Raw genomic sequence first — 16,593 nt, 5'->3', positions numbered from 1 at the left:
GGATAAAATGGGGAGGACCACATACACGACCTTGAGCTCCTGGGAGGAAAAAAAAGTGGGATATCCATGGAATAATTAAACTCCCAGCATGAGTTAACAGAGGCCATGTAAGAACCTTGACTTCTAGATTGTAAAGCCCCACTGTAGATTTCAATCAGTGTTGATGGTGTGCAATAAGCAGAAGTGACGGCGATAATTTTTTTAAGCATACATTCCCCGTTTTGTTGATTTCTCTTTTGCCGGTCGCTCGCCACAAGAGGGCAGCAAGTGCTTTAACATGCAGACTCAATCACCTATTTTGGTTTATGTAATCCTGGAGTCTCTTCTCCATACATCTGTTGTGTCTTCCATCGGAGTTGGCGGCAGAGGAGGAGGGGAAGAATACAATTTGCTTTGTTGCGAACGTTGATAACCTGGCAGAGTTCAAAGGGCTTTAAAACCGCTGAAATTTGAAGCGCAGGGTGGTGGTGGTAGAAGGAATTATTGTTATCAGTGCTTTTTTCCTGGGGGGACCCCTAAACATTTTGTGAATCTTTGTACAATCGTACCTTGGTTTTCGAACAGCCTAGTTCTCGAACGTTTTGGCTCCTGAACAATCAAAACCCGGAAGTGAGTGTTCTGGTTTTCGAACGTTCTTTCGGAAGCCGAACGTCTGACATGGCTTCCGATTGGCTCAGGAGCTTCCTGCAGCCAATCGGAAGCCGTGCTTTGGTTTTTGAACGTTTTGAAAGTTGAACAGACTTCTGGAACGGATTCTGTTCGACTTCCGAGGTACGACTGTACTTTTATCCATTTGCTGTATTTTCCCCGATTTGAACTATTTTGTTGTTGTTGTTGTTTAGTCGTTTAGTCGTGTCCAACTCTTCATGACCAGAGCATGCAAGGCACTCCTGTCTTCCACTGCCTCCCGCAGTTTAGTCAAACTCATGCTGGTAGCTTCGGGAACACCATCCAACCATCTCATCCTCTGTTGTCCCCTTCTCCTTGTGCCCTCAATCTTTCCCAACATCAGGGTCTTATCCATGGAGTCTTCTCTTCTCATGAGGTGGCCAAAGTATTGGAGCCTCAGCTTCAGGGTCTGTCCTTCCAGTGAGCACTCAGGGCTGATTTCCTTCAGAATGGAGACGTTTGATCTTCTTGCAGTCCATGGGACTCTCAAGAGTCTCCTCCAGCACCAGAATTCAAAAGCATCAATTCTTCGGCGATCAGCCTTCTTTATGGTCCAACTCTCACTTCCATACATCACTACTGGGAAAACCATAGCTTTAACTATACGGACCTTTGTTGGCAAGGTGATGTCTCTGCTTTTTAAGATGCTGTCTAGGTTTGTCATCGCTTTTCTCCCAAGAAGCAGGCATCGTTTAATTTCATGGCTGCTGCTGGAGTCTCCTCCAGCACCATAATTCAAAAGCATCAATTCTTTGGCGATCAGCCTTCTTTATGGTCTTTATGATTTGAACTATAAAATGGTGATTTTCTTGAGTCAAAATGAGAGTACCCCTAAACATTTTTTGGGGGGGGGGGAGCACTGATCCTTATCCTAGAATTGTAGAGTTGGAAAGGGACCCTGAAGACCATCTAGAGTTCAGCCTTGTGCAATGCAAGAACCGGCAGCTGTCCCATATGGGGATCAAACCTGCAACCTTTGCATGACCATTACCATGCTGTAACCAACTGAGCTATCCAGTTGGTTGGATTCAGTTGATTTCACCAGTGGCTGATCAGACCTTATTCTTTATTCCATTTTTATCGTGCCTTTTCCTCCCGTGAGCTCAAGGTGGTAAACATGGTTCTCTTTCTCCTTACTTAACTCCCACAACAGCCCTGCTGTGCTCAGTCAGTGAGCCAGCGTGGTGTAGTGGTTAAGAGCAGTGGACTCGTAATCTGGTGAACCGGGTTCGCTTCCCCGCTCCTCCACATGCAGCTGCTGGGTGACCTTGGGCTGGTCACACTTCTCTGAAGTCTCTCAGCCTCACTCACCTCACCTGTTTGTTGTGAGGGAGGAAGGGAAAGGAGATTGTTAGCCACTTTGAGACTCCTTAGGGTAGTGATAAAGTGGGATATCAAATCCAAACTCCTCAGTCACCTTTACTGGTTTCCAGTTGCTGTTAGTATACAAAGCCCTCAATAAGTTGGGACTCGAGATAAGTTGCTCGCAAGATTGTCTTACTCCATATATCCCAACTTGACCGCTTCCATCTGTGGAATTGGCACTGTTACAAGTGCCATGCCAATACCTGTTCTATATTTGTTAGAAAACCTACCTTTCAGGGTGGCAGCACCTTGACTTTGGAACTCCTTCCTCTTGACATCAGGCAGGTGCCTTTGCTGTGCTCTTTTTGGTGTCTGCAAAAAACATTTCGGACAAGCCTCCCCAAATATGCAGAATGCTGCTGTGTGTTTTAATATTTTTTTGTTTGTTTGTTTATCACTGGTTTTGTTTTTGTTCTTTAATTAAATACAGTGGTGCCTCGCAAGACGAATGCCTCGCAAGACGAAAAACTCGCTAGACGAAAGGGTTTTGCGTTTTTTGAGTCATTCCGCAAGACAAATTTCCCTATGGGCTTGCTTCGCAAGACGAAACGTCTTGCGAGTTCTTGCGAGTTTGTTTCCTTTTTCTTAAAGCCGCTAAGCCGTTAATAGCCGCTAAGCCGTTAATAGCCGCTAAGCCTCTAATAGCCGTGCTTCGCAAGACAAAAAAACCGCAAGACGAAGAGACTCGCGGAACGGATTAATTTTGTCTTGCGAGGCACCACTGTAGTTGTTTTTAACTGTTTTTACTGATCATTTTATTCTTTTTTTGTAAACCCCTTTTAGGTTTTTGGGGGTTGCCGTTTTTACAATCAGTGAGCATGTAAATTTTTACACCCCCCCCAAAAAAAAATGAAAAGAAGGGACATAGGCTAGCAGAGATCCATTGATTTTGATGGGTCTACTCAAAAGTTGAACGTAATTGGATGCCACCTTTTTGCATTGGTTCTGTTCATCCTCGCCCAGGTAAACAGGGTGGTGGCCTTTTGATAGTGCTGAAAGCGAGATAAACTGAACCTGCAGTTGCTTGCAGTATATCAGTCACCTCTTGGATTTTGGGAGCGTGATTTATGTGAGGAAATTGTGTGTGTGTGTGTTTTAAAAAAAGAAGAAGCCAAAAAAAAAGCTAAACACGAGATTTATCCCTGTGAGATATTTCTCTGTAAATGTGGCTTTTGTCCAGTGCAAGTTGTAACAGTGTAATGCGGGAGTCCTGTGTTTATACGTTGCATTCCTAAGCTTTAGTCAAAATAAGCCTTGAGGCCTACAGTAGCACTTCTGTACTTTATCAGACTGTGTTACGGCAGATGGAGAGCGAGAGCCAGTGCATTCAGCAACAATTTGTTTCTGTCAAACGAATTTCCCGTAGAAATGTTCCCATGATTCAGTTTAATGCCTTGACATTTGAAAACAATAATAATCTCCCAACTTTGCTTTGCATCTATGTGCTCTGCCTCTGTTTTACCTCTGTGTGTGTGTGTGTATATATATATATATATATATATATATATACTATATATGAGCTACACAGTCAGCAGCACAGGGGAGCCTTTGCCAAGCTGCCGCCTTCCAAGTTGTTTTTGTTGTTATTTAATATATTTATATACTCCCTTTCTCCCAAGTGGGGGTTCAAGGCAGCTTACAATATCTAAAAACAACATTGTAAAATACAGAGTGATAAAAACAAACAAGTTAGTTTAGAGCACGAGACTCTTAATCCCAAAGCTGTGGGTTCAAGCCCCATGTTGGGCAAAAAGTTTCCTGCATTTAATTTTAATAATAATAATAATTTGGAGTCCAGCGTACAGTTCTGGCCACCTTGCCTCAAAAGGGATATTGCAGAATTGGAAGCGGGTGGCGCTGTGGGTTAAACCACAGAGCCTAGGACTTGCCGATCAGAAGGTCTGCGGTTCGAATCCCCGCGATGGGGTGAGCTCCTGTTGCTCAGTCCCTGCTCCTGCCAACCTAGCAGCTCAAAAGCATGCCAGTGCAAGTAGATAAATAGGTACCACTCCGGCGGGAAGGTAAACGGCGTTTCCGTGTGCTGCTCTAGTTCGCCAGAAGCGGCTTAGTCATGCTGGCCACATGACCCGGAAGCTGAACGCCGGCTCCCTCGGCCAATAAAGCGAGATGAGCGCCGCAACCCCAGAGTCGTCCACGACTGGACCTAATGGTCAGGGGTCCCTTTACCTTTTAGAGTTGGAAGAGGTTCAGAAAAGGGCAGCCAAAATGACCTGTGAGGAAAGGTAGCAGCATTTGGGACTTTTTCATTTAGAGAAAAAGTGAGTACCGTACTTTTCCGTGTATAAGACTAGGTTTTTTTCTTTAAAAATTATGCTAAAAAGTTGGGGTCATCTTATACATGGATAGTGCATAGGGTGGCCGTTTGTCAGTGGCTATGGGCGTGTTATTGGTTGTTGCGTCCAGGGCTAGTGTTGATTGGCTGACGCTGTAGCATTTGGGCAGGCGATTGGCAGCTTCTGCTGGTGAGCGGACAGACGAGAGGCAGATTTTTCGCCGCGTGCGAAAAAATTTCGGCAATCCCCCCTAAAAAAAGCTCAAGAACCCTGCCCCCCCCCCGTTTTCTTAATTTTGAGTCCCCCAAAATAGTCTTATACATGGGGGGCGTCTTATACACGGAAAAGTACGGTAACAGGCGGCAAGATAGAATTTTGTAAAATTAGTCATGGTGCTCAGAAAGTGGGCAAAGAAAATGTTCATCTCCCTCACACCTAACACTAGAACAAGTGGAACCGCTGGAGGATTCAGGGAAGGGAAAAGGAACGACTTCTTCACAAAGCGCATTGTTAAACTGCAGAACTCACTCCCACAAGAGGCAGTCCCAACTGGGACGGCTTTAAAAAGAGGATTAGACAAATTCATGAGGGGAAAGGCTACCAGTGACAACTACTGCTGCTATTACTATTATTTATTAAAGTTCTATAACACCCCTTATCTCAATATCACAGGGCAATTTGCAATACGAAAACATAAAAATGCATATTATAATAACAAACAAAAACAGCAGCAACACCCCAACACAGTTTAAAAGGCTATTGATGGTTTAATGAGCCAAAGGCCTGGTAGAAGAGGAATGTTTCTGCCTGGCGCCTAAAGATTGTGTGACAAAGGCTATGCCCTGCGTCTATGCCCAGCAGTGCGTCTGAATACTGCAGGGGGTGGAAAGGGCTCTTGTGCCCAAATCCTGCTTGCATCTGGTTGGCTGCTGTGAGAACAGGATGCTGGACTAGGTGGGCCATTGGCCTGATCCAGCAGGCTCTCTTTACATGGATAGAAATTCACCCCGTTTCCCACGTGCAAACGGGCACACCCTTCACATTAAGTAGCGTTTGACGTTCGTGACTTGCGAGAGAACAGAAAAAGCGTCACGCTTCTTTGTTTTGATTCGTTGACTGCCACCCCTGCTTGCGCCACTCACGAACCCTGCCTGCCCCTTTGCCAACCGCCCTTCCTGCACAGCTGACCAACCCCCTTCCTTTTACACCTCACAGACCCGCCCCTCGCATGCCTGTTGGCTGTCACACAAACTGAAGCGTGACGACAGCCTTACGTTTTTATGTATATAGGAAGATATGCTCTTATAACAGGGGGGAAGAAACATCAGCAGCAGGTGCTAACAGTAAAAGCATTCTGTAGATCCCGATTTAAGAATACAAATGAACGTAGGCAATCCGAACGTCCCATTAGGTATCCAAGATTGGATTTAGCTTTGCATTCCGATGTAGGAGGGACAGTGAGAACTTCCGCTCAATGAATTACAGATGGTGGGTGTTTCTCCTCCCACCCTTCCTGGACCTTTACAACCACAAGGGCTCCCAGGATCCCACTTTTCTTTCTCATCTGTTAGCCCCTCACCCCCAGGAATACCATTTTAAGAGCGCCTGAACATCCGCAAAGTGTCACGCTCTTGTCTGTCTCCATTGTGGAAGCCAAATCTCAGGTATGACCCTCCTGAGCCCCATCTATTCTCAGAAGCCGAATCGTGGTTTACGAAAGCCGGACAATTGCAAGCCCGCCCTGTCTGTGCGGGAGCCGTAAGATAATATCTCTAGGCGCATTCCTGTCACTCCACCCCTCGTGGCGCGGCGGAGGGTGGGTGATTCTCGTCGGGGCACCCACAGTATTATTTGAAGAGCCTGCCTTTTTTTGTTTCTTTCTGAGGTGGAATTATATTATTAGTACCTCTTGGGGATTAGCTTTGACATGGCTATTATCTGATCTAGCGTTGCCTTATCCTTTTGAAAGGGCCAATGCGCAGGGCCACCCACACGTTAGTTTGCCTTGCTGAGGAGTTGCTGTCTTAATGTACAATATTTGCACATTCTTTCCATCTCTACCTCTCTCCCCGAGTTAAAATCTGCCTGCAGATTATCCCCATTAATTTCCCCCTCCTCCTTTCTTTGAGTTTTTCTCTTTCCTGCCGTTGGGGCAGCCTTTTCGCAAACAGCTCAGTTTTTAATAAGGAGCCCCTCCCACATCACAACCAAAAACCACTGTCTTCCCCTCCATCAGTTTTTTTTTTAATGGTTTTGTAGTGAAAGGGTTTGGATTTTTTTCTGTTATGAAGTGTGGGGAAACCTGGCCGGCAAACTGTTTTATTTCCACTTTGATTGAGGGGGCAGAAAGGATTCCTGGGTGAAGCACCAACCTTCGACTGATTGGCCAGTTGGATGAATTGGTTAAGAAGGAACATAGAAGAAAGATAGGAAGCTGCGTTATATCGAGTCAGACCATTGTAAGAGACCAAATGTGCCTGGTATCACGTTATGCACACACATACAGTGGTACCTTGGGTTAAGAACTTAATTCGTTCCGGAGGTCCATTCTTAACCTGAAACTGTTCTTAACCTGAGTTACCACTTTAGCTAATGGGGCCTCCAGCTGCCGCCATGCCGCGATTTCTGTTCTCATGCTGAAGCAAAGTTCTTAACCCGAGGTACTATTTCTGGGTTCGTGGAATCTGTAACCTGAAGCATCTGTAACCTGAAGCGCCTGTAACCCGAGGTACCACTGTATTGAAAAGGAACAAAAAACTGCCTCCACCCCATCCTGCTTTCTGCCCTGGCCAGTCCAAACTGACATGGCTTGGAATGTGTTGGACCACATCTGCCAATCCGCTCCTACCCAGAATTGCTCTGCCCTCCCTGTGGAAATCTGATACAGTTTGACAGTGTAGTTCTCTATCTCTGTCCTTGGACCAAGTCCCATTAAGTTCCGTGGCCCTTTCATCCCAGTTCAGTGTCTGTAATGTTGCACCCATGATTGTCTAATGGTTTTAATAATCAACTTAGGTAAAGGGACCCCTGACCATTAGGTCCAGTCGTGGCCGACTCTGGGGTTGCGGCGCTCATCTTGCATTATTGGCCGAGGGAGCCGGCGTACAGCTTCCGGGTCATGTGGCCAGCATGACTAAGCCGCTTCTGGCAAACCAGAGCAGCGCATGGAAACGGCGTTTACCTTCCCGCCGGAGCGGTACCTATTCATCTACTTGCACTTTGACGTGCTTTCGAACTGCTAGGTTGGCAGGAGCAGGTACCGAGCAACGGGAGCTCACCCCATTGCAGGGATTCGAACCGCCAACCTTCTGATTGGCAAGTCCAAGGCTCTGTGGTTTAACCCACAGCGCCACCCGCGTCCCACAAATAATCAACTTAAGACTCCTTTAATTGTCTGCAAGCTAAACAAGCTATAGCTTAGGGCCCCAGTCTCTTGGGGGCCCCAAAAATATTTAAAGGAAAAAAACAACTGGATGTACATTTCCAAAATATAAGATAAAAAACAAATACAATAAAACCTACATACAGCAAAAGTGTTTTGTGTTGTGTTGGCTCCTATGGTATAAGCAATGGGCCCCGCCTGCTGGCCTGCTCCCTAAAATATCACTGGTTTGCTCATTTCTATATATAGGGTGCCTACATTCTTCATAGACTTTGAATTCTGCATGGACGTTTCAACAATTACTTTGATAAAATACATATTTTGTTATGTGCAAATGGCTTTAGATACCTATTAGGTCCATAAATTACCATATAGCATATATTCAACACAAAAAACAGTGGCAATTTGTTGTTGACAAAGGACAGCTGGACATATAAAGGGCCCCATTACCTTCAGCAGCTTAGGGCCTCGTCATACCTTAATCCGGCCCTGATCGGGTGACATCTTAGCAAGGGTTAATGTAGAGGTAGATCTTAACCCTTGTCTCACACAGAAGGAAGTGGACCCTCCCAATGCTCACCTGGGCGTTTGCTTTCTGGGATTTCTTTTGAACCCACGTTGCTGAGAAATCTCGTCTGAATCACTTTCTCACATAGAACGTCAGTGCTGTTGATGGCCTGTTGCAAAATACAACAACAAAAATCTTCGCCAGTCTGAAGGGGCTGTAGGCGTGCTTAGGATTGCAGCCTGGCTGTGCCTATCTGTGCATATTTACTCAGAAGCTAGTCCCACTGTGTTCCATGCAGCTTACTTCTCACGAAGTGCTTTTTTGGGTTTGCAGCCTCAACGTTTTTCAATCACTGGAGGTGCCTTGGGAGCGTCATGTAATTTCTAGCTGTTTTAACTTTTCAAAATGGGCACTCCAGTTAAGCTCTGTGTATATTTTGTTTTTGAAAAGCTGTTTTTTCTCTATCCCTGTCCACCTGTGAAACCTGACATATGTCAAGGACCGCGTCTTTCTGTGCAATTTACCTGTTATCGTGCCGCACTGTGCTCCAGAAAATAATTTTTGTCTACAGCAATATTCCCCATCTCATTCCTCTTCTCTTTTCTTCCCCTTCTTTGCATTGAACAGGTTGGTTGTCGGAGCCAGCTGTATCTTTTGTAAATGCTGTAATGATTTGTTATATCATGTGACAGATTTACATTTCCTGTGAAGGTTCAATGGTCTCATCTCAAGTGTTGAAATCCATGGTTATAATATATCCATGGTTTAATTGTCATGGGGGCCACTAAGCAACCAGCAACCATGGTCTGGTTAACCACTTTTATCTTATTCATTGAGTTTGTTCCATGGCAGATCACCACACCTTTACAACATTTGTGCTACTAACTCTCAAACTTTGGAGTTGTTGAACTATAGACAACAAATCAGGTCTACTAGACCCAACATTTTAAATCCATGGAGGCTAAAGTTTTTCCTGGGGCTCCTCCAGGATTAGGGACACTGAAAGTTAAGGTTCATTACTTTCATAGCCCCAGTGCCCATCAGCTGTCGGGTGGTGAGTTTAACCCTGATGAGTTAACTGTGCAACTGAGACTAGTGACTGGGAGTGGACACTGGGATCATATAACCCTGGTCCTAAAGGATCTACACTGGCTTCCAATACCTTTTCAACCACAATTCAGTGTGTTGGTGCTGATTTTTAAAGCCCTAAATGGCCTCAGTACTGTATACCTGAAGGAGCGTCTCCACTCCACTCCCATCATTCAACTTTGAGATCCAGCGCCAAGGGCCTTCTAGCAGTTCCCTCACTGCGATAAGTGAAGTTACAGGGAACAAGGCAGAGGGCCTTCTCGGTAGTGGCATCCACCCTGTGGAACGCCCTCCCACCAGATGTCAAGGAAATAAACAACTATCTGACTTTTAGAAGACATCTGAAGGCAGCCCTGTTTAGGGAAATTTTCAATGTTTGATGTTTTATTATGTGTTGGAAGCTGCCCAGAGTGTCTGGGGAAACCCAGCCAGATGGGTAAGGTATAAATAATAAAATTATTATTATGAGTACATACACCACGGCCACCTCTGCTTCACAGAAAGAAGCTTCACCAGCCCTGTGCTTGGTGCTTTGCCCTGCGGTTCTCAGACCCCCCAACAACCAGCTGGATGATAGGTGCTTGAGAAGCATCGCACTGGGTTGGACCAAAAGGTAAAACATGGCTGCCTTACGTCTTGCTGTTGCAGTTTTTGTCCATTTGCCCTCTCAAAATACTCGAGCTGTTTTCCTTGAGCCGCAACCCTCCAGATGTTTCCCTCGAATGTGCTGGCTTTCTCACTGGCCTCGGACTGAACGCGACAGTTATGATGAGGAGCATCCCGCTCCGAGGATTTGACCAGGTAAGTTGTTTGCTGTTTTTCGGGCGCCCGACTCTGGCTTCTAGGTTTTGCTGGCAGGTGGTTTCCAAGTTCCTTCGCTGCTTTCTGCCTGTGTGTACACGGTGTGGGGCTTGGCCGTCAGATATCAGAAGATGTCTCCTGCTCACGTAAAGGTAAAAAGGTCAAGGGCCCCTGGACAGCTAAGTCCAGTCAAAGGTGACTATGGGGTTGCGGTGCTCATCTCGCTTTAAGGCCAAGAGAGCAAGTGTTTTTCCACAGACAGCTTTCCAGGTCATGTGGCCAGCATGATTAAACTGCTTCTGGCGCAATGGAAAACCGTGACGGAAACCAGAGCGCACGGAAATGCCGTTTACCTTCCCGCCGCAGCGGTACCTATTTATCTACTTGCACTGGTGTGCTTTCAAATTGCTAGGGTAGCAGGAGCTGGGATCGAGCAACAGGAGCTCACTCCGTTGCGGGAATTCAAACCGCCAACCTTCCAATCGGCAAGCCCAAGAGGCTCTGTGGTTTAGACCACAGCGCCACCCGTGTCCCTGTTCACGGTTCATCAAGCCCAGTGCTGTCACTCCGGACAGATCACCATCCTTAGGCAGCAATCTTTCTCAAGGGCCCCCAGCAGACTCCCCACCCCTGAGCTCTTAAGAGCATTAGGCGAGCCTTGCTGGGTGAAACCAAAGCCCACCTAGTCCAGCATCCTGTTCTCACAGTGGCCAACCAGATGTTCACAGGGAGCCTGCAAGAAGGACCTGAACACAAGAGTGCTCTCCCCAGTTGTGATTCTCACCAACTAGCATTCAGAGGCATGCTATTTCCAATGGTGGAGATAAAACATAGCTGCAGGACCTTTTTTTAAAAAAAGAAACTGGCTATGCCAGACATTAGACCTGAGACTTTTTGCCTGAAAACAAGGGTGATGAACCTCTTTTTTCTATGAAGGGCCATTGACCCATGGGATAAAATCAATGCAGGATTGCAATCAGCAGAGCCAAAATCTAAACTGGGCAGAGTTAACAACATTTCAGGATTGTATAGCTCTTCCCCTTCGCATTTCCCATCTCATCCTTCCTTTTTTGTGCAACCCCATCCATCTTTCTCTCTCTCCCCTGCCCTTCTACATTTGTGCCATCCCATCTTCAAGGACCACAAAAGTTGGGCAGGGGCCATATGCAACCCACGGTCCACAGTTTTCCCCACTAGGTCTGGGCGGTGTGTCAATACATCACCCAGGACTGCTTTGAGGGCCAGAGAGCGATGGCTCCCAGAGCTGTATTGCAGGTGAGACTTGCCTATGCCTTACCACCTCCCGCCAAGTGGTGGCAGTGGAGGGAGCTGTGGCGGTTTCACCCAGGCGGCTCGCGGGGCCAAGGGCCAATGGCCAATGGCCTTCCTTTTCAATATTGCCATGTGTCACTATATTGTGATGTTTAGCTGGTGATACATCACTATGCTGGAAATCTGGTATCGCCCAGCTCACTGAAAAAGCTCGGGCTTTAATTCTGGATTTGCTTGGTCTTTTCTGCTTTAGGGAAGTAGTGTTGAGTTGACTCATGCCTCCTCATTAATTACCATATTTTTCGCTCCACAAGACGCACTTTTTCCCTCCTAAAAAGTAAGGGGAAATGTGTGTGCGTCTTATGGAGCGAGTGCAGGTGGGAGGCTCTGCTCAGCACTTCCTTTAAAGAGCCGCGCGGAGCATGTATGCGGCTCTTGGGGACTTTTCCACGATGCGGGAGAAGGGACTGACGGGCTGACCTCTGTCCCTTCCCACACCTCCTGGAAAAGCCAGCAAGAGCCACTACCAGGCTTCTCAGCGCTCCCTTGTAAGGGTTCCTTTTCATCCCTCATCCCTCTTTGCTGGGAAGCCAGCAGAAGAGGTGCTGCGCAGCTATCGCTCTTGCTCTGCTGGCTTCTCAGCGAAGCGGGAGATGGGACGGAAGGGTTTAAAGCAAGAAAAGCGAGAGCCGCTTACATGCTCTGCGCAGAATATTTTTTTTCTTGCTTTCCCCCTCTAAAAGCTAGCTGCGTCTTTTGGTCAGGTGCATCTTATGGAGCGAAAAATATGGTAGTTGATCAGGATTAGATCCCTCTTTGGAAAGGATAAAAGGTCGGGCTGCTGGAACTAGGCTGTGTTTCAGATTGAGGTGGGGGGTCGGGTCCCTGCTGAGACATAATAGGCGTGGGGACTCAAGCCGGCACAGGCTGAAAGGGAAACACAGGAGTGTCAAGTTTCAGAAGAGAACAAACATCTTGCCCCCCACTTTTTTTGGCCAGTTGCAACTGAGAGCATGAGTGTAAAATGTATTTTTTAATTTATTTTTAAAAAGCCAAACACCAGCACTTAAATTCTCCTGTGTGGGCGTTTTGTGATATTTCCTTTACACGACTACCAGACTCATCCTTTGACGGATGACAGTTTTGACTTATCGCCATCAACAGCTGTGGCATCTTTTTTGAACAAAGTTGTCAGTAGGAGCGCTTAGAGCCTGACAGCAGCATGGCATTGGTTCAAACATTTGGAGATGTCTTCTGCAAAGGCATCTTTTCCATCTGTAAAACGAGCCCTCCAGGATACCTTAACGAGTCGTCTATATTGACAAGGCATCTGACAGGTGCCGTGGGGAGGGGGTAAAACCCTTTGTGTTCTCGGGGCTAGGTATGAAGTACGGGGTTCAAACAGCCTGTTTCCTTTGGGTGCCCAGGCACAGTTTGGGCACCGGGAACCATCTTTCTGCTAATCCCTCGTCTACACTGGGTTTTGGGGACAAACTCAACTCACTTCCTATTTAAAAGTGAAGCTTCCAGATTTGCACACTCCAAAACAATTCACGAATCGAAACGCTTCCATCTTTTGAAATTCACACTTCTCTGAATTTTGCAATGCCCTTCTCCAGCCAAGCAATGTGCGCATTATATTGGGATAGCTTGTGCATAGATATGCATATGTTTATGAAGGTAACGTGCAAAACTGCACTACGTCGGGAGAAATTGCCTTACGAAAATGTATATTGGGAGAAAATTGCACTGGAATCGCATTTGTGGAATGCTTTCCCCCCCAGGAAGACTCGCCTGGTGTCTTTGTTGTATATCTTTAGGCACTAGCCAAAAATGTTTCTTTTTCACCAGGCCTTTGGCTGATTAACATTTTATGTCCTTTTAAATATGCTTGTGGGAAGGGGGTTATTGGTTTGTTGTTACTTTTGTTCTTGTTTTTATTGTGTATTTTGTGTTCTTGTTTTGTATTTTTATTTTGTGATCTTCAGATTAAGGGTGGTATACAAATTTTAATAATAATAATAATAATAATAATAATAATATGCTGATGAATTTTCATGAGGGCTTTAGAAAAAGCAAACTGATAACTAAATTTAAAATTGGGGAAATGAGAAACAGAGAGAAACCAAAATTGACAGATTTAGCCATTCCCACTGCCAGCCAATAGGACTATTAATTTTTGTTGTGAGGCGGTAGTTGCTTATCATATACCACAGGAATGGAAACCCCTTTTCTGACTGAGGACCACATTGCCTTCTGGCAACGTGCTTCAGGCCACATGCCCTGTAGTAAGTAAATGATATATAAAAATAAAAATAAAAAATGCAGTTTGCTTGTTTGTTTTTCTCATCACCTTTGTAGCAAATGGCTACTCTTGTGGCAGATCACATGGAAGGCCACGGGACGAGATTCCTGAAGAAATGTAGCCCAACGAAAGTGAAGAAGGCGGAGAACGGCCGGCTGCGCGTGACGTGGAAATACCTCGATTCTGGCAAAGAAAAGTCGGATGAATTTGACACGGTGATGTGGGCAGTAGGTAAAAAGAAACGGCGTTTTGAAATACCTCTGGCACTCCTTTTCCTTTTGTTCCCTCTCGTGGTTTTATTTTTTTAAAATGCAGCACAGGAAATGTTGGGGGAAGGAAAGCGCATGGGAAGCTTCCAGACTTGCACACTCCAAAACAATTCGTGAATCGAAACGCTTCCATCTTTTGAAATTCACACTGCTCTGAATTTTGCAATGCCCTTCTCCAGCCTAGCAATGTGCGCATTATATTGGGATAACTTGTGCATAGATGTGCATATGTTTATGAAGGTAACGTGCAAAAATGCACTACGTCGGGAGAAATTGCCTTGCGAAAATGTATATTGAGAGAAAATTGCACTGGAATTGCTTATGTGGAACGGTAATATTGTGTTGCATGGGAAGAGATAGGCATGCAAGAGTGATCGCAAACACCTCTCAGTTCCCAACAATGTTCTATATATGGAGGGTTGCATCCAATCTTCTCTGTCTGCTAGCACGAGGGTGAGATTTACCGTATTTTTCACCCTATAGGACGCACTTTTTCCCCTCCAAAAATGAAGGGGAAATGTGTGTGCGTCCTATGGGGCAAATGCAGGCTTCATGAAGCTATCCGCAAGCCTGGAGAGCCCGGCGGGAGTTCCCGCAGGCTCGCAAGGCTTGCGGATAGCAGCCTGTTCTAGGGGCTGGGGTTGGGGGAAGCTCGGGCTTCCCCCACCCCAGCCCCACGGCTGGGGGGGGGAATAAATTTTTTTTATTCATTCCCCCCCCCCCAAAAAATGAGGTGCGCCCTATGGGCCAGTGCGCCCTATAGGGTGAAAAATACGGTAATATTGCGTTGCAGAGGAACCCAATGCAACAATTGCCCTAGCAGAAATTGTGGTATCTGTCATGCAATGAAGGGCAACCTTCTACATGCTTTGACACTGAGCTGCAGCCCTTCCTCTACTAAGAAGCTGCCTTATTTTGAGTTGGATGATTGGATCACCCAATTGTTAACCTCAACTAGCAGTAGCTCTCTGAGATTTCAGGCAGGCAGCCATTCCCAAGCCTTCCCTGGCGATTCCAGAGACTGAAGCTGGGATTGTTCACCTGCAGAATGCATGCTCTACCACTGAGATATGTGACTCTTTTTTCTATCTACTGTTGTTGTTGTTTAGTCGTTCAGTCGTGTCCAACTTTTCGTGACCCCATGGACCTGAGCACGCCAGGCACTTCTGTCTTCCACTGCCTCCCGCAGTTTGGTCAAACTCATGCTGGTAGCTTCGAGAACACTGTCCCACCATCTCGTGGTCTTTCGTCCCCTTCTCCTTGTGCCCTCCATCTTTCCCAACATCAGGGTCTTTTCCAGGGAGTCTTCTCTTCTCATGAGGTGGCCAAAGTTTTGGAGCCTCAGCTTCAGGGTCTGTCCTTCCAGTGAGCACTCAGGGTTGATTTCCTTCAGAATGGATAGGTTTGATCTTCTTGCAGTCCATGGGACTCTCAAGAGTCTCCTCCAGCACCATAATTCAAAAGCATCAATTCTTTGGCGATCAGCCTTCTTTATGGTCCAGCTCTCACTTCCATACATCACTACTGGGAAAACCATAGCTTTAACTATACGAACCTTTGTTGGCAAGGTGATGTCTCTGCTTTTTAAGATGCTGTCTAGGTTTGTCATTGCTTTTCTCCCAAGAAGCAGGCGTCTTTTAATTTTGTGACAGCTGTCACCATCTGCAGTGATCATGGAGCCCAAGAAAGTAAAATCTCTCACTGCCTCCATTTCTTCCCCTTCTATTTGCCAGGAGGTGATGGGACCAATGGCCATGATCTTAGTTTTTTTGATGTTGAGCTTCAGACCATATTTTGCGCTCTCCTCTTTCACCCTCATTAAGAGGTTCTTTAATTCCTCCTCACTTTCTTGCATCAAAGTTGTGTCACCTGCATATCTGAGGTTGTTGATATTTCTTCCGGCAATCTTAATTCCGGCTTGGGATTCATCCAGTCCAGCCTTTCGCATGATGAATTCTGCATATAAGTTAAATAAGCAGGGAGATAAGATGCACAATTATTTCATAGCTGACACATTTTAAGCTACTACAGCAAGAGAAAAGCCCTTGTGGAGACTTGCATATAGGCCTGTTTTGCACACAACCGTGGATTGACTTATGTGTGCAAAACATACCTTCTTGCATGATTACATTCTTTCTCTGAAAGGTGTCTCTGTGAGGGGCCTTGTCACAAAGTCCACCGGTGTTATCACATCTTCACTCACCTGCTCATGGACCTTTCTTCTGTTATCTAAAATCTATCAACTGTAATTGGGCTCTTGATTACTTGGCTGTGATTCGCACTCGCTCCAGCTGACTAGGCAAAGAGGTTGTTCCAAGCTTACTGTTTACTTTATCCGGGTGGCAAGGCCTAGTTCTTACCATAGGTATCAACTTGTTTCTGACTTGTAGCTCTTCAAACTGCAGGTGTTTGTTTACATGACTAGATGCACTATTACAAATAAATCTTCCTGCGTAGATGTCAGGGAGAACTATTGCAGACTTGCCTTTTTCCTGAGACAAAATCATAGAATTGTAGAGTCGGAAGGGACCCCAAGGGTCATCTAGTCCAACCCTCTGCAATGCAGGAATCTCAGCTTGATCACACACGACAGATGTCCATCCAACCTCTGCTTAAAAGCATCCAAGGAAGGAGAGTCT

At 46.0% G+C, this 16,593-nt stretch overlaps 1 protein-coding gene across 1 annotated transcript in view; it reads left to right on the top strand.

The window, feature by feature from the left end:
• The window catches only part of TXNRD2 (thioredoxin reductase 2), a 62,127-nt gene that overhangs the window by 17,655 nt on the left and 27,879 nt on the right, over positions 1-16,593 (top strand). Inside the window, exons 9-11 of the mRNA XM_080985162.1 lie at positions 8,846-8,865; positions 10,017-10,108; positions 13,742-13,916. Of these exons, the coding sequence (XP_080841288.1) occupies positions 8,846-8,865; positions 10,017-10,108; positions 13,742-13,916 (287 nt within the window). The remainder of the gene's footprint in view (positions 1-8,845; positions 8,866-10,016; positions 10,109-13,741; positions 13,917-16,593) is intronic.

Source organism: Podarcis pityusensis, assembly GCF_964106645.2.
Source record: "Podarcis pityusensis genome assembly, chromosome: 16".
In the NCBI taxonomy this organism is placed as follows: domain Eukaryota; kingdom Metazoa; phylum Chordata; class Lepidosauria; order Squamata; family Lacertidae; genus Podarcis; species Podarcis pityusensis.
Note: the sequence above shows the minus strand (reverse complement) of the source record. Positions and strands in the feature narration are given on the sequence as shown.